The 23,958-nt window shown below is 38.6% G+C and overlaps 1 protein-coding gene across 1 annotated transcript in view; it reads left to right on the top strand.

Moving 5' to 3' along the window:
- The window catches only part of SRBD1 (S1 RNA binding domain 1), a 2,028,107-nt gene that overhangs the window by 386,169 nt on the left and 1,617,980 nt on the right, over positions 1 to 23,958 (top strand). Inside the window, exons 6-7 of the mRNA XM_044059932.1 lie at positions 9,790 to 9,907; positions 10,002 to 10,140. Coding sequence (XP_043915867.1) covers positions 9,790 to 9,907; positions 10,002 to 10,140 — 257 coding nt within the window. The remainder of the gene's footprint in view (positions 1 to 9,789; positions 9,908 to 10,001; positions 10,141 to 23,958) is intronic.

A 23,958-nucleotide genomic window follows, 5' to 3' on the forward strand; every position in this document is an offset into this window, starting at 1 on the left:
AAAGAACTGGCATTGCATCACAAGGGAAAAATGGATTTTGCTAACTATAGACCAAGGTTACAGGTTCCATTTCCATACTCTACCAAGAAAGAGAGGAATGCCAAACCTACCACCTACTCAAAGGGCAGAAGCTCTAAAGCAAATATCTCAATTATTAAGAATGAGAGCTGTGGAAAAGGTACCATCTATGGAACAAGGAAAGGGATTTTACTCCAGACTCTTCCTGGTACCAAGAAAAGAGAGCAAATGGAGGCCTATTCTCGACCTGTCCGCTTCAAACACATTCCTCATTGTTCCAAAATTCAAAATGCTGACCCTACAGCAGCTTCTTCCCATGCTGGGCAAGGAGTCTTGGCTGGTAACTCTAGATCTCAAGGAGGCATACCTGCACGTCCCCATACGACCAAATTGCAGAAGATACCTCAGATTTCTTGCAGGATCAGAGCATTATCAATTCTCAGCATTGCCCTTTGGCTTATCTACTGCGCCCAGAGTGTTCACGAAATGCCTGGCATCAGTAATTGCTCATTGCAGACTTCAGGGAATCCAAATTTACCCCTACCTGGACGACTGCCTGATACAAGCGGACAACAAAAGCAAGCTAACAGAAGACTTACAAAGAGTCATTTACCTGCTGCAAGCCCTGGGATACACAGTCAATATAAAAAAGTCAAGGCTGATTCCATCCCAAAGAATAACCTTTCTGGGTGCGGAGCTGGACACATCAAAACAAATGGCATTCCTAACTGCAGAAAAGAAAGAGCAACTACCTCTCTACTTCTTGGCATTAACAAAGCAGAACCATCTAACTGCAAGAAAAGTACTGCAAGCCCTAGGCTTCATGGCATCCTGCATAATTCTGGTCCCTCATGCCAGACTGCATATGAGAAAGCTACAGTGGTACCTAAAGAATTTGTGGTCTCAACACAAGCACAGCCTAGAAACCAAAATTCCAATAATCCCATGCCTGAAGCAAGAGTTCCTATGGTGGGCTCAGGCCTGTCAATCAAACACAGGATTGCCCTTCTGCAGCAGTCAACCAAGCCAAACCATCACGACAGATGCCTCAGACCTCGGTTGGGGGGCACACATGCTGGACAAGTGCATACAAGGCTTATGGACTCAAGACCAACTGCGCCTGCACATAAATCTAAAGGAAATGCTGGCAGTAAAATTGGCAATCCAGTCATTCAGACTATTTCTCCAAGAAGGTCAGTTGATGATAAGGACAGACAACACCACAGTTATGTGGTACATCAACAAACAGGGAGGCACACATTCATACCCTCTATGCCGGCTGGCACTGGACCTATGGAATGTGGCTCTGAGCTACAACATTCAGTTGCAAGCAATTTTTGTACCGGGAAAAGAAAACATTCTAGCAGATATATTAAGCAGAACTACCACGGATGCCCACGAATGGATGCTGCATCCGGACATCTTCAAAGCCATCACAAGAGAATGGGGATTACCACAAATAGACTTATTTGCATCCCCACTCAATCACCAGCTAAAGAAATTCTGCACAAGGACGTACCACCCACTTGCTTGGAAGGTGGACTCCCTATCTTTCAGTTGGAAAAACCTGACAGCATACGCATTCCCACCACTTCCTTTGATGCACAAGGTGCTTTTGAAGATCAAAGAGGAACGTCCAAGGATAATTCTGATAGCTCCAGACTGGCCAAGGCAACATTGGTACCCATTGCTGAGGAGCATGTCTCGGGAACAAATATGGGCACTACCCCTGATCCCATTGCTGTTAACACAGAACAACTACAACATCCTGCATCCAAACCTGAAAACTCTGCAGCTAACTGCCTGGAACATTACATAACAACAATTAACCCAAATTTATCCCAAAGGGTTAAAGACATAATCCTTGAGGCTCGTAGACCTTCAACAAGAAAGAATTATGCAGCAAAATGGAAAAGATATCTCATCTGGAGTACTGCAAAGGGAGAAGATGTGGCACTGGTAAACATAGCCAACATCCTGGAGTACTTGGCAGAGCTCTTCCATACAGGCCTGTCCTATTCTTCCATCAAGATACATGCATCAGCTATTTCAGCAGAATACAGCTTGGATCCTCCTGTCTTCTCACATCCTCTGATCAGGCAGTTTCTGAGAGGAATTAAAATGTAAAACCTCCCAGGAAACCACCATTGCCAGCATGGGACTTGAACTTTGTGCTAAAAAATTGACACTTCCCCTTTCGAACCAGCAGCAACAGCAGAATTACAATACTTATCCTGGAAGACTGCTTTCCTGCTAGCAATCACCTCAGCAAGAAGGGTCTCTGAACTACAGGCATTAATGGCAGTGCAACCCTTCCTGATCTTCCATCAAGATAGAGTGTCCATGAGAACAAATCCTACATTTATGCCTAAGGTGGTATCCAGAGTGTCTTTAAATCAGGCTATCCACCTACCTACATTCTTCCCCAACCCACAGAACAGGGGAGAAAGGCTGTTGCATGCCTTGGATGTACATAGACAATTACGCTACTACCTGGACAGGACCAAGTCCAATAGAAAAACTGACCAGCTTCTGGTAGCATATGCAACAGGAAAGGAAGGAAAACCAATTTCAAAACAGACAATCTCCAAATAGATAGGAAATTGCATTAGATTTTGTTACTCCTACCATGGAAAGAAAACTCCAGAGAACATCAGGCCTCACTCCACAAGGGCTACAGCCACTACCACAGCTTTCTTACGAGGAGTGGCTACCAAGGACATTATAGAGGCTGCTACTTGGACCTCCGTGCATACATTTGCCAAGCATTACAATTTACCTTTATACTCTAGATCCCGAGCAGGTTTTGCCACTGCTGTTTTGCAAGGGATCCTAACTACACCATAATCTCTCCTTTTTCCTCCTCCCCTAGTTTAGCTATGGTATTCTACCCATTTGTAAGGACTGCAGATGCATCCTTGAAGGACATAGTACAGTTTTGTACCTACCATAAATGTAGATGTCCGATAGGAATGCATCTGCAGTCAGGATTACCCACCCACCTTCCCCTCTGTGGTATTCCTAGGGTAATTGCCATCCTTCAGCTAGCTTGGGGGGGATCTATTATGGTGTATTTGTATATATGTACATACATGCTTATTTTATGTGTTTGCTCTCTACTATTTGGAAACATTGGCATTTATCCAAATTTAGCCATCCAAGAGGGCACCTGGCATCTGGGGCAAGAAACACTGAGGAAAATGACGTCGGCTGATGCCTTTATACCCGAAAAACTGCAGCTATGACGTCGGGTGAAGCGCGACACCAGCCGAAGCCAGACCCAGACTTTGGAATCCGGCCGACCAAATGGCTGCCTGACGACAGGACAACCCATTTGTAAGGACTGCAGATGCATTCCTATCGGACATCTACATTTATGGTAGGTACAAAACTGTACTTTCTGGACTATTTATCAGTCTATTTAGCTGGTATCTGCAGTTTTCATTTGGTGATAAACTTTTCTTTTATTGCTTCCTTAAAGTTTGCATAGCCTTTTTATATGACACTTTTCCACATTCGCAACCACCCCCTCCTCGACAGTTGAGATACTGTTTCACCTTCACCTACTAGAAAAGCTTATACCACTATCTTTTGGACTCACTGCCTCTATAGAGGTAAAAGTCTCTGTTCTGGAATACCCTGTTTTGAATGGCCATTTTTTAATCCAGAAGGACGTTTTTTGCAGGTACTTTACAGAATGCTAAGAAAGGTTTTATATAAAGTCAGGTTGATGCTTGGAACATATTCCTCCATTGTGTTAAAGGTTGTAAAGAGATGAACTTAAACTAGACTATAATGTTCCTTTTTTATTTCTGTAGTATTCCAACAGTGGGGAGTATCTCCCTCATGGTATGGATGTTCAGACAGCACAAGTTCTGTGTAGATGGGACTAAATCTTTCTGCAGACATGCGTAGTTATTTCCTTATGTGGTCAAAAGATTTCCATGTTAGTTAGCTGCACTAAGTTATTTCATTTGGAATATGTTGGGTTCATACCCACAATTTGTAGGCCATTCTGTCACGGCTGCTGCATTTGTCGGTAACACATTGCAGAATTATGTGTGCATCCACATCTTAGTATTCCTGTAACACCCGTGCAAGCGTAATCTGGGTATGATCTCTAGGTTTTGGTCATCGTTTTGGAGGTACTGCTAGCCGTGGTATGTTCCAGTTTGGATGACCCCAGGATTAGCTAGGGCATTGTCTTGCTGCTTTCAGAAAATGATCCACTTCTTACCATATTAAAAAAAGTTATGTGCTTGCCATAATGACAGCACTATAAGAAGGTCCATCCTCTGTAACATACCCTTAATCTGCATTCCTTTGTACCCCAGCTTTACTTTATATAGTCTGAAATCTGCTTTTCTTCCTTCCTTCATTTTTTTCTTCTCACTGTTCAACACTGTGACTAAAGGTTTGGAAAGAAGAGTAGTTTGGGAAAATTGTAGGTACTGAACCATCGTAATATCTTTGGTATCAATCTTGGTGGTGACAGAGGATGGATATTCTTGTGGTTAGTAGATGGCTTTGCAGTGGGATGGGGTGGACATGTGCCTCTGTAGCCAACACCCCCAGTGAATCTAAGAACACTAACTCCCAGGTTACTGAGCCTCAGAGAAAAGGTAACATTATCCCCTACCATATTCAATGACCTGAAACGTAGTATATGTCTTGCTTGCAATAAAGAGGAATTAATTTGCCCCATTTTTACAGAAAAGCAGTCAAAATAGTGCTGTGTATAAAACATAATGCTTTCTAGGCTAATTGGGTACAGACTGTAGCTGCCCAATCATTCTTTAGAAATGTTAACAGTAAAACAGCTTCCTGCTGGACCCAGTACTGTGAGTTGCAGTACTTTCAGAATTTAAATGTGGTACCAGTTAAAAAAAACAACAAATTTACAGAGTCAATGTTATGCCTTTCTCATATGGGGGTTATGCTGCCAACACCCCTGCAGCTTGTATATACTGTGAGAATGCGAATACTCTGATATTGCAGTTTTAAATGTAGTTGGTGCCCCTTCAGTTGCATTTAGTTTTCTTGTACGTGATTGCACTTATGATACCTTGACTTTTCATGGGCACTCCAGTATGACATATATTTGGGTTCCAGTCAGGGCTTCATCCCTCTGTGTTATGGATCTAGGTGAGAGGGGTATTTTCAAAGAAACGTAGGAGAGTATTTCATAGGAAGAATGCTTCTAAACTAAGAGACTAGATAGAATTCACAGATCATTTCCTCAAGATATAGCACTTGGGCTTGATTGCGTAGAACCTACATATGACAAGGGGTATTATGATTTGATTGACAGGTTTGAGAATCATTTGATCACTGTATCTGATCATGCCTCTAATGACTAGGTTAAAGAGACAGTGAAGCAAAATAAAGGAATGGCATTGACATTTCCTACATATTTATAGAAAAAATTAGGGACTGGATAGTAGACAAACTCCCAGATCTTTTAGGGAGAATAGAAACTCCTCCCGAAAGGGTTGCTATTGCTTGGGTGAAGGTGAAACTGGATTTTAAGAAGCTGGCAGTGATAAAGGAGGAAGAAATATTCAAGGAAGTTACAATAAATTATGCAGAATGGCAAATATCTACATATATACGTAATATTTCAAGCATGGGCAATAATGTTCTTCTAGCCTGCTAATACAGCAAACTAGTTGCACCCATAATAAGTTTCCATGCTGCTCTTAAAAATATCTAAACTAGTGTTTGCTTTAATGTAATGTGGTAGTATATATTTCATGCATCAGCTAGTCTTTTACAGAACCAATTAATACACTTCTCATTCCTATAGAATTCTCTTTGTAGGTTGTCTGAGGAGTCTCTCCTACTTTTTGATAACCCCAAACATTCCCAGTAGTAGTTGTCTCTAAATGCACTATAAACCCGAATAAGGTCTCGTCTTAACTATCTAAATGAGACACAGTACAAGTTCAGATATTTTAGTCTTTCGTAATAAGTTAAATTTTCACATCTATGGATGCTTTTGGCATATTTCCATTGCACACTTTCCAGTTTACTCATGCTTGTCCTCTTATAAGGTTCCATATTGTCCCATACTCAGGTTTGAGTCTAATATAACTAACAAGCTATGACTTCATTTCTGATACCCTATGCTTTATAAATCTTGTTCTATAATTTATAATTCTGTAACTGTCATTAACCGAGTGGTTAATATGATTAGAAAAACTCAGATATATCTACACACAAACCTATGTCCTTAATTAAATCTATGGTTTCAATCACTGTGTGCTTTAAGTAGTCACCTTTCAGTTTACATCTCCCAAATCTCATATGCTTAGTTTTTGATGTATTTATTAACATATTATTCTCCTGTCCCAAAGTGATTAATTTAGCAAAGTTCTTTTGCAGACATGCTCTGTCTGTAACACGCATAATCAATTTTCAAGTCATGTGCAAAGGTTAGTTTGCTGCAAGGTAAGCAAGGCAGTCTTACAAAGGAAGAACAACAGCTGCAGGCAACTAAGGGAAAATAATTCGGCACTTGGATAGTATTGCATGAGAATAGGGATGTTGCAGTCAAACCGTTATAACTTGACACCATTCCTAGAGTGCAGAAGCTATTAGAGCAAAGACTTGGCCAACAGAAAGAGAAAGATCAGTAGTTAAGTTCTGAAACCCTGGGACAAGGATAATAAAAAGAGATCTTGAGGAGGAAATGTAAAGATTCAGGATATTTTATAAGAATCTGTGTAAGGTAGAAAATGTAGGAGGATATGTTAAGGAACTGCTTGCCCATGTTTATGAAAGATTTTAATCTGTCACCTTAAGGGGAAGATGACATTTAGCGACTGATAGGGAGAAATAAAAGATATGGTATATAATCAGTCGGCATAAAAATCTCTAGGACTCAATTGTATGCCAGAACAAATTAGAATGTTGAGAGGTAAGAGCTTATTAGAGATGTGGAAGGTATTGTTCAGCGGAGCCATGTGTAGAGCAGAAGTACCGGCATCTTGGAAAAAGGCAGTGGTGGCAGTATTACAAAATGAAGACAAGGACCCATTGGATCATGTAACACGTAGACCTGTTTCATTTCTAAGCCATGACTATTAGCTGTTTATGTCTGTCTTGGCTAAAAGAATGACAAAAACATCAGCTACGGATCGGTATAGTTTGTGGATCAGAGTGATTTAAAACGATGATGTCATGGAAGGATGTTGAGCATAAACATGCACCATTGTTGATGATCAGGCTGGATACAGGGCAGCTGGGACTTTATTTAGAGCATTAATAGGGTTTTATTTTCCATACAAACTAATACAGTTGTTAAAGAAAATATATTAGGGTTATGAGGCACAAATAAATATAGAAGTTTTTTTTTTGACAGACTGAGATTGAGCAGAGGTACTAAGAATGAATGATCAGTCTCTCCTTTGCTGTTTGTATTGTTTGGATTCTTTTGCTATGAAAATTAGAGATTCACAAATTTGAGGTTACGGTTGTTATGGATACCAAGACTAAGTACCCTTTTTTGTAGATGATGTTGCATTGTACTTAGCAAATCTAGAACTTGACATCCTTGTTATGCTAAATATTTTGAGGCAATTAGGGCTTTTCAGGGTATAAATAAATGAAGACAAGACAACGGATATAGTGGTAAACTGTGTGCCTACACATGACTTAGTTCAACAGCAAAATTACTGGAAGGCATGATAAAATAAACACTTGGGCATTTGGGCTAAATGGAATCAGTTTTGACAACCAGAGATACTTGAGAGGATACAACATGTAAGATAACTTAAAAAAAAAAAAAAAAAAAACAGGGATTGGAAAACAGTAGTATTGGACTTGAACAGTAACATACAAGCAATGAAAATATTTTAATCCTCATAAATACAGTTTAGGCATACTTAAATCACCATGATGAGAGGCTGTGGATAACTATTAAGAGTTTAAGGAGTTCTGAGAAAGGAAAAGGGCAAGCGTTTAGTCTGCCACTTAGAACAGGGTGGTATAGGGCTACCAGACTCGATGGGCTATTTTAAGACTACACTGTTGAAATGTATTTAACCCAAGATGAAGGTTACAGATCTAAATGGAAAGTGATGATATGAAGTCAGGGTGTGGTGGATTAACTGAGATACAGAGAGATTAGTCTTTTGGATGCAAGCCCTAGAAGAAAATGCTGACAAGCATACAGAACATTATATTTGCAAAGTGTCAGAAAGCTTTTTTTTTTTTTTCTTTTTTCTATCAAACTGGTTAGGAAACTGGAAACAGAAGATTATGCTTGTAGGGATATCTGCAGGTAACCAACAAAAATTGATGTTAATGCAGAAAACCAGGAACCACAATAAAAACACTGACTTAAAGCCAGTGTTTTTATTGTGGTTGTGGGTTTAATGCAGTGTTTTATTGTGATATCTGCTAGTAAAGTCACAAAAAATAGGCAAGGGCTGACTAGAAGAAATTGCAGAAAACTAGCCAAGGAATCAAAATAGTGAGAGCAAGTTAAGTCAGGTTTTGAAAGTATAAAAGGCAATAATTTACTCTATCGCGGATTTATAGCCGAGTGTGTGGGAAAAAAGAAAGGGGTGAGAACAGTGTTGAATGAAATGCCAGGTTTAGTAAAATTTGTGGTGGAATCAAGAGCAGAGAATGTTAAGAAAGGAATAATCATAAGGACTTATAAAAATACTGCATGGTGATTATAAAAAATGCTTATAGGGGTTAAGGAGAGAGTTAGAGAGGATAGAGAAATTACAGAGACAGTACAAAAGAGGTTTGCGGGGCCCCTAGATATTCGGTTAAATCAGATGGTTTAGGATATTTGCTAGAAAGTGTCTGTGTAGATCTTTCTGCACTCTTATGCTCCAGAGAATATTTCCAAAAGTGGAAGGTAGTTGCTGGAGTTTTGAGGAGGAAGTGAGATGAAACTGAGTTTAAAATGCCCTGCCACAAATGTTGAGGAAGCAAGTTGAGGTAAACTTTTTTTTTTTTTTTTGTTAAACTGGATTCTTGGATTAGAAATATCAATTTGTAGTAACAACTTATTAACTTTAATGTTGTTGACAGACAAAAAAAAGCAGTTATCAGAAAATGGAATTTAAATCATAAATCATCTGTAGAATAACTATCGAATATTGTGAAAGAAAAAAGGAACCGAAGATGAGATCTTTAGAGAAGTTGGAAGTAAATTGCATTTGACTTAATGGCAGTTGGGGTTTGAATGCATATAAATTAATGTTCACATGGATTAAAGGTATAAGTTGGCTAGCAGGAATTAGACAAGTGTATGTGTAGATTAAGACGGGGTGGTGGAGCATTGTTAGTGTTTGTATAATATGAAGATATTAACTGACGATAATGAAAGTCATGTAGTGGTGAATTCATATTATAAGTTAAAGTATAAAAAGGGAAACATAAACGTTTTGAATATTCTGAAGGATTATTAATTGGTACTTGCCAGTGCCCTCAAACTTTTCTCATTTTATTGACCATTCATTTTTAATAATTGTTACTGCAAGTTCAGCTCCAGAGCAGGCCAACATTCAGCACTGACAAATGCTTATTTACTCATCCATTAGAAATATGGTAAATCTCTACTGAGTTCATGGCTGTGAAATGTCCGTATTCTTAACTGCCAATGTACTTGTGCTTCTTTTCACAAACTACATGTTATGTACAGGAATATATTTAACAAAAAAAAATCTTCATCTTGTCTGTCATTTATTGCAATATTTATGAATGAAAAAATATGGAAAATATTAATGTTTTCCTTACATTTTTTTGAAGTAATATTGCAAAAAAAGCACATTCGGTAGTACAGAGGCTGAAGAAGGAAGGCAAGTTAACAGGACCCTTACAATCAGAGCTACTCAGCTGTAAGACTGCAGAGGAAGTCGAACATGTGGTCAGTTCCATATTTGAAACAATTACTTTGTGAATATTTCTTATATTTGACCAGTTTATTATATGACTGACGTCTTTCTGTAATAAAACTTTAGTCTGCTCCGTATAAAACTGGAAGCAAAGGGACAAAGGCACAACGAGCAAGACAGCTGGGCCTAGAACCTGCAGCCAAAATGCTAATTGAGAATCCAGGGGCTCTCTTTCTACAGGCTTGCATAAAGCCAGATGTCAAAGGTATGTATTTATTTATGTCTGAAATTATTTGATGCACAAGTCAGTAATATGTATTCAGTTCACAGCTTCTTATTTATTTGTTTTTGTATGTATGTAGGCATGTATTTGTTGATCGAGGTAGAGCACTGATCCTAGTGTACCCATTTTAAGGCTCTGACTGAGGTTTAAACCAGATTAAAAATCACACACAAAATATAAGCTAATATAGCAAGTTGTTTACACTATAGTATGCATTAAGTAGATGGCAACACAATCAAAGATACAAAAATAGTTGTAGAATTGGTTAGCAATAGGTTGCTAAACTTCTTACAGTAGGAGTAGATAGACTAGTAAAGGCATTTATATTGCATAATAAATATTATTAAACTATTAATGGTAGGAAAGTATATTATTTTTGTATGTAATGAATGTAGGTAGAATTAAGTATTAGAAATGAATGTCATCACTGTATCAAAATGAATTTAATAATGAGAATTTTAGTTCAAGTTTAGCATTATTCTTGCCGGTAACAGTCCAGAGGAGGTAAAATGTGGTCAGCGCTGCAGCTGAAACAATTGCCTTGTAGGTATGTCTTCTATTTGGCCATTTTATTTTGTGACTGGATTGCTTGTGTTATAAAACTTTAGCCTGCTTCTTACAAAACTGGAAGCAATGAAAAATAATCATGTAAGCAAATGAAGTATTATTACATACTTTAACTGTTTTATCTAAGCAGTTTTGCAGGGACTGATAGAGCTGCTGTTTTATGTTACATCAGAATACCTCTACTCTCTAGTAGAGCATGATGCAACATTTGGCAGTTGTGGGATTGAGAGGCTGACTGAATGCTTTAACATAGTCTTACCATGTGCCAGTATGTTGGTGGTGCAAGGATTTTTTTTTAATTCAGTGTAATTTATGTGTGTTGTTTAATACCTACTCCCTGGCTGCTTCTAACCTTCATCTGTTTAGTTGATGTATCTGCTCTGCTGATTTGACCCTTTTCCCCTCGACTTTCTGTTGATTCTGGACATACCTTTTCATTAGACTGGCCTCTAAACTTTGTGGGGAGAGACCATTGTCTTATTGGCTGCTGTATGTAGGACCTAGAGCATTGATTTAGTAAGTGAGATAGGTAGCCTGGGAAACTTCATCAGTCTACAAATGCTCAGATTTCTTAGTTCAAGGAGTCAAAACATGCAATGCCTTTCATATGAATTTTGCACTTCCAAGTTGTTTTTGAGACATGTTTCTTAGTCCTCTACCCCCAGCCCACTCTGAAACTGATCTTCCACAGTCCTTGACCTAGATCAGCAGTCACACAACAGTAATAGGTTCCTTGCCAACTCAGCAGAGTAGGAGAACTGGCCGATGGTCACTTCCCTTGGCTGAGGGGTGTTCTGATCCTGAGTTATCAGTGGCAAATATGGATATCTTTCCACAGTTCAGTATCCTTTTTCCTTGCCTGTTGAACTCCTCAGGCCATTGGATCCCGTGACTCTTGGCTGTGGTTAAGTCCTTGAGCTTCTTGCTGAGCCATCTTCACTTAACTGGTGTTTGTGTGCTCCATCGAAGTGCAGGAGGTCAGTGGTCATACTGCCGAATTGCTAGTTGTAGAGAGGTCCGAGGCAGCAAGATGTGTATCATAGCAGCTGTGAGGATAGTGTAAGGTCTTGGTTCTGTTACTTTACAAATTACTGCAGCTTTAGGCTACAGCCTTTTCCATGTTTTTTGAATTATTTAACTCCAACCTGTAAGTCTAGTAGCCATCTGTAGCTTTTATTAGAGTAGTGGTTTTGCATCCGCTAATTTTCTTCCACTATGTCCTTTACTTTTTGTTGATTCTCAGGCATTAGTGTTATAGCTGAAGTAAGAGTTCTGTTTTTCAACTTTCTGCCCATCAACAGAGTTAATAAAAGACTTGAGTCCTTGCAGTGGAAATAGTCCTCTAGTCCAGAATTGCAAAGAAACAATCCTCATAGCTTTTGCTTGAGCTGTTTTTCTTTTTTGTTGTTCAGATAGTCCTTGCATATCTGTTTGACAGACTGTAGTGTGGACTAGATATCATATGTGTGATTCCAGCATTTCTTCACACACACATCTTTTGAATTTCTGAATTTCCGTACTGCAGACTTTTGCTAGGTATGAGAATACCGTTGCTCCCTTGTCTCGACAGTAGACTTTAATGCAGCAGATATACTTGTATTTCTTATGTCTGTCAGTTTTGTTTTTTCAGGGAACATGGAATAATAATCCAAACTTATGAGATAAGTGCTTCTCTGAACTGGAATAAATCTGTAGCCACTGTGTTCTATGGACATTCTGGAAGTGGGTATGCTAGCATGTCTTTCTTTGTATTGTTGCTGTGGTATGCACTGCAGATGGTAAAATATACCTTGGCTGGAATTTATTTATTTATATGTCTTCATTGGGCTAGAGCAGTGAGAGACTTTTTTCAGACTCATCCAGGGATCACAGTCTGACTGAATGATTTGAGTCAAACGTTTAGTCAGTTGAAGGCTGTGGGATTAAAACGGACCACTGAAAGAAGGTTTTTAGTTCATAGCTGTAACCCTCATTTTTATTTTGAAATGTAAGTAAACTTGAAGTTCTTTCCTTACTGATTATTTATTTATTTATTTTTTTGCCTAGGTCATCCTTGCAGTGTGGCATCGTTCATTAGTTGCATGTCTAAGTCTGTTATCAGTGTATTTCTGTTAATGTCCATCCTTGGTCACTGCTGCAGTATTAATAACCTATGGGGTATCCTACCAGGGATAGTACTACTTCTGGCCAGCATCCCAAAGTCTAGGCACCCTCGCCTTTTGCCATGTGTCCAACATATGACCTCAGCCACAACATACACAGTGAACACTATTGGACATATGGATGCACAATGCCTCAGAATTTTCTTGCCATCAACCAAGTCCTCAATTCTTAGTTCAGTATTGATTGGTCAACCATACCATTCGTACCACATCCTTTGCCATTGGGCATGAAAGTATTCCTGTTGGACACCCTCTTCTTTCTTTTTGCCATACCTAAGTTTTGTACATGTCATCAAAAAGAGGAAAATGTAATTGTAGGAGGTAGATTTATGAAAGAGATCACCATTCTAAGTATTTGTTTTGTCTGGGTGAGTGCTGTATTTGTCAGGCATTCATTCCTAGCACTTTGAATAATTGCCTGTCTTCCTTAAAATGTATCTTGAGAATCAGAAGAGTAGTGCCCTAGCTCAGGGTAAGATGGTGTTTGATACCTCAACTGCCGATGTCCTTTTGATACTGAGGAAGGAATCTTAAGACACCTAGGGTGGAGACTTGTACTGTAGAGATGGACCCAGACATTTCTGTTGTGTCTTTTGAGGAGTCCAAAGACAGTCTGGCTGTTGCTGCAGCTCCTGCTATCAAGCCCCCTTTGGAAGCTGATGATAAGACCAGCAGACTAACACATCCATTATGTCTGAACAGTTGCTCTCTTTGGCCAAGAAGAGAAACCACAGCTTGTTATATCAGAGGGATCAGACGGCATGCCTCATATCTTCGTTAGGGAAGAAATCCCAGATATTTTGAGTGCACATCAAGGCTCAGAACATCTGTGTTTGATTAGGGCAGATCTTGGCGTAAGGAAGAAGCAAAAGTCAAAATATATTGTTTTTCCTACTCCTTTGAGAGATCCACAGCAAGAATGGCAGGATTTTGCACACTGTCTTTTAGTTATGTCTGTTAAACCACCTTCCTATTTTCCTGCTGCTGTTACCTTACCTCCTCCTTCGGATGAGAAGGATTCTGATAGGAGAAATTCTTTTGCTTATTCATTCCAAATCCATTCTCCTACTGCATTTGCTTCTGTTGAAGAAGACACTTTACCTCCTGACTCTCCTGTGGAGGAACTTTCCTTTGGGCTACCATTGCCAAGATAATACAACATTTTCGTTGGGAAGGTTCTCAGTTGTCAGATATTCAAATGAGATGCTATGTTCTTCTAGAAATGGGAATACCTAAGCCTCCTGCTGTTCCACCGGTTTTGGAGGCTTTGTTGGGCACTTTTTCTGCTGCTTTCTGTAATCATGAGTCTCAGCCTTTAGTTCCTAAGAAGACTGACAGATTTTACAAGGTGTCAGACTCTGTGAAATTCATGTACAAGAATCCAATTTCAGATCCTTATGTTATTGCTTTTCCACTGAAAAGCCTTCTGAAATCCTTTTTTATTCTAATGTTTTGCCTAAAGATAAAGATCATAGAGCCATTGATAGCTATGACAAAAAAGTCTGTACCTCTCCCACTTTAGCTTTTTGAGCTGTTAATTTTCAGCACTATGTGGCTAGATACCTTTTGTCAATTTTATATAGTTTGGGCAAGGTATTGTCTGAATTTGATAATTCAGAGGATAAGGCCACTGTCGTTTCCTTGCTAAATTTTGAAATCCATGTGGCTAGACACTCCATTAAATGTAGTTATGATGCTGCAGATGCCTTGTTCAGAGAGATGCTGCTTCTGGCTCGGTTCTTCAAAGATTTTCCCGGCTCAGACCTTAGCCTTCGGGCATCATCTTTCTGGAACCACAGCTGCTGAGCTTTTTATGTCTTTTCAAGAGAAGTGTAACGCTATGTGAGAGTTGAAACAAATGCTTCTTTCTCCTGTGCCTAAGTTTCAGGGAAATTACACTTCTAAAACTGATCACTTTCTTTGTAAGGACCCAACATTTTATCAAAAAGGAAAAGATGCTCATAGAAAAAGAATTCTGGAAAAGTTTCAAGTCTAGTTCTAGAAGTTGTAAGCTGTCTTTTCCAGATAAGGCACCAATATTTTGACTGTCTGCTTCTTCTTCCAGTTTCCCCCCACCTCAGTCTTCTCAGATTCCTTTATCCAAAAAACTTTCTCTTGTCATGTCAGTTTGGCAGATGGTCACCTCAGACAGTTGGGCTGTGCCCATCAGAACGGGTACAAAATATCTTGAAAAGATCATCCTTGTCTTTCAGGGATTGCTCAACATCCTCCAAGCCAGATCCATTTTATTCTGTCTTGCTCTTGTGATTGCTTTTGGCGGACTTCAAGCTATTTAAATTTTTTCTCATCTGGATGATTTTTAGATGAAAATATAGATGATTTTCTCAATTATCTTCTTCCTATGAGCTTCTTGTGGCTCATTTGCATTTTGTGATAGACTTTTTGGCCAGGTGGAGGTTCACTTTCATTCTTGCATGACTCCATCTCAGGATCTGATTTTCCTGGATTGCAGAATCAATACCCTGTCAGTGTTGTTTTTTTCTTCCAGATGACAAGGTGTTGTTCCTGTCTTACAAATGACAACAGCAAGGACATTTCTCAGAGCTCTAGGATACATGGCTTTAGTGATTCTGATGGTTCCAGTGGCCAGAATGCAAATGAGGATGATGCAATGATATCTGAAGTTGGGTTGATCTCAAAATTGTCACCGTCAGACTTCCAAAATTCCCCTTCTACCCTTTGTCAAGAAGGATTTTGTGAAAAAAGAAAGATCTATCACCAATGGGTTTACTCTTAGGGGTGTGGTATTAATGTAATTTGTAGGGGCATACAACTTCCCAAAGGGTATAATTATACACGGTTTGCATTTGGATATTCCTCTTTTGCTTCCTCCTTCTCGCCAAGATCTTTTCGCATTTATATCTGAGCTGATCTAGGGGGCTTTTCTAAGGGACATCAGGGTTCAAGGAGTCTGGTCCCATAGAGAGTGAAAGGACCATGTTAACTTAAAGGAGACGAGGACACTTAGTTTAGCTCTTCAGTCTGTACATCACCTCTGGACTCTGAATTTTTGTGGACAATACCACAATCATGTGGTATATCAACAAGAAGGGGGCACTGAGTCTTACCATCTTTGCAAATTAGCCCTGATAGCTTGGGAGATACCAATCGATTAAAAACTTGTTCTCTAAACTCAGTATATTCCCTCAGGGAGAAACACAGTAGCGGATCTTTTGAGCAGATCCAGAGCAGACCCTCACAGGTAGAAGTTAAACAAGGAGGTTTTTATGGATATTATACATCAGTGGAATATTCCGCAAATAGATCTTTTTGCCTCCATACACAATAGGCAGTCCAAGCTGCTTAGCTCAAGAGTATCATGCTTTCAAGCCTGGAAAGTGGATGCCATGACATTTTTCTTGAGAGTGAAGTTTCTTTTTATGATTTCCCTCCTGTTCCCTTGAGTTCAAAAGTTCTTCTGAAGCTTAAGAAGGACAAGCCAAAAATCTTGTTGGTGATTCCCTTTTGGCCTAGGCAACACTTGTTCCCTCTTTTGTTTAATCTGGCCCGGGGCAACCATCACAAGTTAACTTGCAGGATAGATTGACTGATGCAACACAAAGGTTCACTTATACATCCAAATTGTGGACTTTGAGTCTGACTTTTTGGGTATTTAATTCCCTTTAGACATCAATTTTCTGAGGACATGCTTAAGGTTTTCCTGGTGGCTAGAAAATCTTATGTTTCTAAATGTAATACATTTTCTCTTTGGTGCTGTAGTCTGACTCAGGACCCTTATTAAGTGGGTATATCTAAAATACTGGTTTATGTAAATGTCTCAGTTCTGGCTTGGCATTTTCTTCTATTTAAGCTTATTTGTTAGCCATTTCTACTTGTCTCCCTTTGGCTTCTCTCTTTCAGATTTGAGTTGAAACAATTTATAAATGGCTTCCTTCATATTAGACCTCCAAGTAAGATTATTCCTCTTTCTTTGGACTTTAACTATAGGTTCATAGGTGACTACTGTACTAACGTGTCAAGAGCCATTACAAACATAGCCATTATGACCTGGATTTACCCAGATTTTCATTACCTAAGGGCTAGAGGATGGCTTGGGTTTGTGCCTGTGTCTTTGGGTATTTTAAAGACTGCCCCTGTTGATAAAGGATATAGGCACCACTCCAGGAATGATTTACGCTTCCCATCCATTCACCCAAACTGAGTTTGAAGAGGACCAGGGAAGGGCTGTGTTCCATGTGAATAGGTAGCCTGTTCCAGAGAAGGGGCAATATCTGAGACGCAGATCTGTCCATCCAGAATGTTTTGTTAATGTCACAGGCCAGGCTGAGCTCCATCAGGACTGGATTTGAGAATACCTTATAGTTTAGGCATTGATCACCCCTTAATACTTGGTAGGAAATAAGAGTAAAGGCATAGGGCTTATAGGTGATCCTTGTATTTTTCTTTTGTAAGGAACCTCTGAGACTGCTCCATCTGTTGCAAGTGCCTGGTCAGGTGTATGTCAAAAAGTGCATTGTACTAAATTTTTTTGATGAGGGACGAGTGTAGTAGGACTATAATGTCCTTGAATATGTGTGCCATGCCCTTACTTATAAGCTGTGCCACATAGAAAGACTTCCTCACCAGCATGAACACGTGGTAGTCAAAGTTCAGGTTGGTGTCTGTGTACCCAGATCTCTCACTACTGGGTCTACTCTTAGGGGTGTGCTACTAATGTTGTAATTTGCAGGGGTATTCAACTTTCCAAAGGGTATAATTATGCTTGCTTTTGCATTTAGTTTTAGGCCATGGCTCTGGCACCAATTATTTGTCTTTGTCAGACCTCTCTGAAGGATATCTATGTCATTGGAGGATTCAGTGATTTTCCCCCCACTTGCTGTCATCAGCAAACTTGGTCAGCCAAAGGTCACCTATATTAACCTTGTCTTCAGAGAAGTAAGTATAATATGAGCAGAAGAGGTCCCAGTACTGAGCGCTGTGGAACACCACTAGTAACTGGCTTCTTGCTGGATCTAGATTTGCCTACTCTGACAACGTGTGTCCTGTTCTTGAGCTAATTGGCTGTCCAACTGGTGACATAGGGATTCATATCCACTTTTTATGAGTTTATCCACAATATCTGAGTGGGAAATTGTGTCAAATGCCTTAGTCAGGCCAAAGTAGGCAGTATGTGGTGTTTTATCCTTATCCATGGCCTTGGTGACTTTCACAAAGGAGTATGTCAGATTGACCAGGAATGACCTGCCCTTGACAAAGCTGAACTCAATTGGGACCAGTGTTTGAAGATTTTCTATTTCATTGTTTAAGCAGGTCCATGGTTATTCTTTCCATAGCCTTGCATATGAGACTAGGTAGACATTTGGGTCTATAACTTCCTGGTTCTGTTAGTGTTCCCCTTTATGTTTAGAGGTAACTGTTGTTGTCTTCCACTCCCCAGAGACAAAGTCTGCCTGGAGTCTGTGGTTAAATAGAAATTTTAGTGGGCCTGATAGGTCATGTTTCAAGTTATTTAAGAGGCACCCTGGGCTATTGCCAGGACCCATCGAGGCTGTGTTTTTAGCTTTGAAGAGCACAGTGGTGACCTGTTCTTTTGTAATAAGTGTTTGAGGAATGGTGTAGAGTACTTCTTGAGAGGTAACCAGAGGTGATGGGGGCATGAAATTTTAGCTAAATTAATCAGCCAGCAGATTTGCTATATCTTCTGGTTTGGGTATAGGCAGTGCCATCTACAGCCAACTCCGCACATTGTTAGGGGTTGCCTTTAAGATTGCTGACATAAGTGAAAAATGCCTTATGGCTATCCTTTGCTTGGGAGGCTATTTTTGCCTTGTAGTTGGAAGACTTGACTAGTCCCCTGATTTACTTGCTTAAACTAAAGAGATAGTTTTTTGCCCTGTTATGCACTTCTGGACAGGATTTTCTTTTTTGCCCATGAATTTGTGAATCCCTCATTTTTTGTCATTTAGCTCTAAATATAAAACAACTAAAGGGGAAAAGGAAAAACCCATAATTGGTTCCACTGTTTAGAAACAGCTGATCAGTGAGTATCCCTCCCACCTTAAATCCTTCCTCCTACCCTTCATATATCCTCCTGATTAACTCCCAGTTTTCCGGCAGGGTATGCAAATGCTGCCATTGTCCTACTCATAAAATCCTAGCTGATTGTGTTGAATACATTCTCTGCATCAAGACCCACAATAATAGAGGTGTTCTGTTATACTCTGCTTCCCTTCTGAATCCTCGTTGTGCTGTTAATGTTGTTAAATTTTTGCCTCCCTTCCACAAAACCACATTGATCTATTTCTATCAAGTTTGGCAACACCTTTGCCATTCTCTTAATTAGTATGGACATAAACACTTTATAGTTATGGTCAAATTAAAATGGGACTATATGATGGAGGGTCTGAAGGCTCTTTGCCCTTTATGGCTAATGTGTCTACCACAGCTTTCTTCTAGGATGGTAATACTGAAGAAATTCTCCCAGATCTTTATCACTTTCTTCCGTGTCAGCTTCCAAACTTCCACAAGGATATACTGTCTACTCCTTGAAACGACTTTGTTGATTGAATATTCATTACTGATTTTATCTCATCTCTTCCTTTCTTAGCTATCAATTGTTGAACCACCTCTGACTCTAATTTTTGCATAATTAAGTTTTCATTAAATATTTCTATTTCCTCCTTTTCTTTGTTTATACATTCCTCTGCTTTATACAAATTTTCATAAAATATTAACCAGATATCCTATTTTATTTTTCTTACTACAGGCTGCCTAAGTTTGGCAACAACTCTTTCTACTTTTTTTGACCAAAATGTTGTGCAAAAAATTTTTGTGCTGTCAAGGTGCTAGCAAAATAGTTGCTGAGTAACAACCTTTCTAAACTCATGCATGTTTTGTAAGTACGCCATTATTTTCCCTTTAGCATATTGCATTTGCCTGTCTTGCTCTGTGAGATTCATCTTATTCTGCAATAATTTAAGATTTGTCAACCCCACTGAGTACTTACTTTTCCCCATATCCCTTCCTTTCTTATTTCTGCAATAACTTTAAAGTCCATTTGTATTTTATCTCACTTACTAGCTAGTTATCTTTTCTGAAGAAATTTCTAATAACTCTTGAATTATTTCCCCTACCCATTCCTAAAACTCTCTGATCTTTAACCGATAAGTAGGAAAGTGCCAGTGTCTTTTATTTCATTACCCTGTATCGCTCATAGTTTTTATTGGTCCATGTTCTGACATAGTTATTTGGATGTGTTTCATATGTTTCAATGAAATATTCCTGTGGAATAAAATTTCTGTCCAGTCTAGCCCAGGTATTGGTACTGTGAGGAACTGTATGTATAATGTTTGTGGATTCCTACTACTAAATTTTCATATTCCATTCCAACCATTCTCATATACTTCTTCAGAAATCTGCCGTCTTTTTTGTAGTTTCCCTTTTCACTCTAATACACTAGATTGTAGAACTCACCATTAAATAATAATCACTGCTGAAAACGATCTGATCTGTTCTTATAAAATTCTAAGCTCCATAATAGCAGTTGCAGGTGGAATATAAATGCATGCTATTGTAATCCTCCTTTCCTGACAGTAAAACCTTAGTACCACAAATCTACATTTTGTGTTATTTTTCCTCTTCTGTCACTGTTGTAACTCATATAGCAATCAGTATTATTATTCCTCTTTATCTTTGTACAATATTTTGTTGAATGTCCACCCTGAATTTCATTATTTGTCATATTCAGATGCTCATTTCTATACAAGTATATCTACTGAAACATTGCTGTTTTATGTCCTGCACTTAACAAAATTCAGTCCTTTTTGTGTATACTTATAAGATTATTTACATTTCTTAATAGTATGAATAGAGCGGTCATCATAGAAACCTATTATTTCTACATTGTACATGACAGTTGTTATGAATGAATATCTCCAGCTTTCAGCTTATATGCACACATTGTTGAATGTTTATGTTGCTTCATCTCATCTTGATTTTAACCTGTCATATTTTCAAGAATTTTGCTTCAGTGAAAACACTCAAAATACTAAATATATTTTCCAAACCTCCAATCCCTTTTAACTTGGAACAAACACCCAAAACAATGTACTTTTTTAGCAAATTAAGTTTACTCTAGATAGTAGCAGTTATCACAAATCAGTGTCTGCACCCATAGGCATTATCTTATCTAAAATTAAGGTTACCCATGCTGAAGTGCATGTTACAGTCTGTGAACCCCCTTACACTAATTGCGATCTGTTTTTATATGTCTGTTTCCCTCCCAGATGTGAAAAAACATATTGCATGTTTTTGGTCAGCATTAACTTTCAGCCCTATTAAAAAAGTACACTGATTACCTTTAACTAAATTGTGTACACTTATATTAAGTGCATTAAAGTACTAAGACAGCTGCTGTGGAGGTAACTACTTGTATAACTTATTCATTTTCCAAAGTTTCACCCTTCATTTTTTTCACTGAACTGTTTGCCATTGTACCTTTAAGTGATCATTACACTGTACCTTGTATAATTTGCTCAGCAGACAGCATTTAGACCTTTCAAGGTTAATTTATTGCACTTGCGGACTTCTCATCTCAAAGTTGGTAAAGAAAAAACACAGCTATTGACTTGGCAGATGTTTGAAAGAATTTTTGTAAATGTCTCCCAGACCCATACTGTTCAGCCGTCTCTTGATTAATTGATTGCATCTATAAAGTTCTACTATGCTATATCCTAGTTAAAGCCTGTGCTAATGAGTTTGTAAATGCAAAAATAAATATTTTTATCACTTTATACTATTTTCCAGTCTATCTGCTTAAAAAACATCTATAGCTTAAACCAGGGGCATTAATCTTGATATCCACCTCAATAAAACAGGGGGAATTATTATCCTTAATTCTACATATAGTGTGGTTAATACACTTTTGCATCCAGCCCAGTGTCACAGCATTATATTAACTTTAACTTGCTTCTATCCATCCTTTATTACCTTGCTACATTGTAAAGCCTGGATGCTTTAAACTGCAAGTGTACTTTATTGCTGTAATATCTAGAAGACATTGACTCCATCACCTCACATTTAAAATACCCATTACTGTACACTGTAATAAACTGCTTTACAGTATAACATGCAATTTAGATCATTACATTTTTATACAAATATTAGTAAGAACAGTAACTGCCTTCTTCAGTCCCTTCATTGTTCTTCTAAATGTTAATGACCTGAAGTGAGGTATATGCTTTACAGATCACCCACCAGTTTAACACAGTCAGCAAAATTCCAGTCTTTCTCCTCCACTTCTTGCAAAGTCAAATTTCACGTCTTTTCCTATTTATAATGATGCTTTATAGCCCCCATTTATTCACTTAATTTCACAGTGTTGCTGGTCTTCATCGCAATCCTCTCCTTCTCCAAACACCAGTATCTGGTTCAAGTGCAAGGTACTCCTGATTCTTCTAGTCATGATCTGACCATTTTTTTTCTGTTGCTCAAGCATTTTCCTCTGCGAGTGAAACCTTATACATTGTTTCAAAGTTTGTCTGGGCTCTGTTATTGTCTCCTTAACCTGTTCTGCTTCCAAAAATAATGTTGTTCTTAGAGGAAAACATATTCCGAAGAAAGCTGGATACAGCAGCTTGAATCTCACACCTGTCTCTCAGCATTCTTTGATTGCTGGGATAAACCTGCTTCTATTCTGCTTGGTGTACTTTGAATTATAATATTACCCCAAAATGTCTGCTGTCCGTGATTTTTAATAATTTTCACTTTCTGCAGCAAGTTATGTCTGCAAACAACTCCTTCTACTGGTTTCATTGCGTCATTACTAGTATAGGTCTCGGCTGCTTTCTAATGGCCAGATTTGGATTATACACACAGTATGCCCTGTCATTTAACAACTCTTGCTGTGGAACACACATCCAGTTGCTTATCTGTACTTTCATAAAATTCATACAGTCTGGTCCCTTCAATTTCTCTGATACAGCACACAATGAAAACCATTTCTGGAATGCCCCTTATTGCTGTTTTTCAGATGCCTTAATCTCATCCAGCCTGTTTTTCGTTTGCAGTTGTATCCGTTCATCCAAATAGCTAATTAAAGCTGCTACTTTTCCCAGTCTTTTATTATTTGGTTTTATATCTTCATCAGTGTTTCACTTTAAGTACATCTGAGGGCATCTGATCATTTTTTCCTCTTAATTACTGGAAGACATACCCTGTACCAAAGCTGAGACCTGAATTATGTTTTGCTGAAGAACTGCCTAATTATTCGTAGCCAGAGTTTTGTCTTTACCTTTTCTGGCTGATTTTCTTGTACTGGTATTCAAGCAGTGTAAGTCAGTAACTGAGTTATAACTTAACTTATAACTTTTCCTGGGATTTATTTTCTTTTCATTTCCAGTTTTCACACTGGTATCGGTGTGCAGCCATCTTGGAAGTCCACTGTCACTAATATTTTTGGGAAGATAAGCTATGATCAAATATTGGGCCACTTCAGCAAGTATGACCAATAATGATCCCAGCATTAGTTTAGACAGGGTCACAATACCCTAACAGCAGTCTTTAACTATGTCAGGTATAACCTTCTCCTGTATGAAAAAGCAGTGGCTCTCTAAGTTTTTAATTACCCAATTAGAGTCTTTCAAAGTATAGACTATGCCGTACTTGCGCAGAAAAATAAGTGTACTAGGTCTCAGTGTTAACTTATTCAGGGGTTATCTTATTAATGGAATCTTCCAAGTACTTTCAGGCAATCTACAGACTGTGGTACCTTCTCTTTTGGAGTCCCTCAAGACTCCTTCCTAGGGCTAGTTTTATGGCCTATGTCTTCATTACAACTTCAGTACCTACAAGCAGTATAACATTTACACAGATGACATCATACTGCACAGAAGTAATTGCCAAATACCCAAAATAACTTACCTCTCAACATCTCTAAAACTGCAGTTGTGTTGTTTGGCACCCAGCAGAAGTTTGCAAGAGCCACTCTGCTAAATTCCTTACTAGGAGTTGTAATTATTATATCTTCATGGTATAGCAGTATAATTGCCTTGGTATAATGCTAAATAAAACTTTCTTATTCAGAAATTGC

Source organism: Protopterus annectens, chromosome 1.part0 (assembly GCF_019279795.1).
Source record: "Protopterus annectens isolate FY-2018-M chromosome 1.part0, PAN1.0, whole genome shotgun sequence".
Classification (NCBI taxonomy): Eukaryota; Metazoa; Chordata; order Ceratodontiformes; family Protopteridae; genus Protopterus; species Protopterus annectens.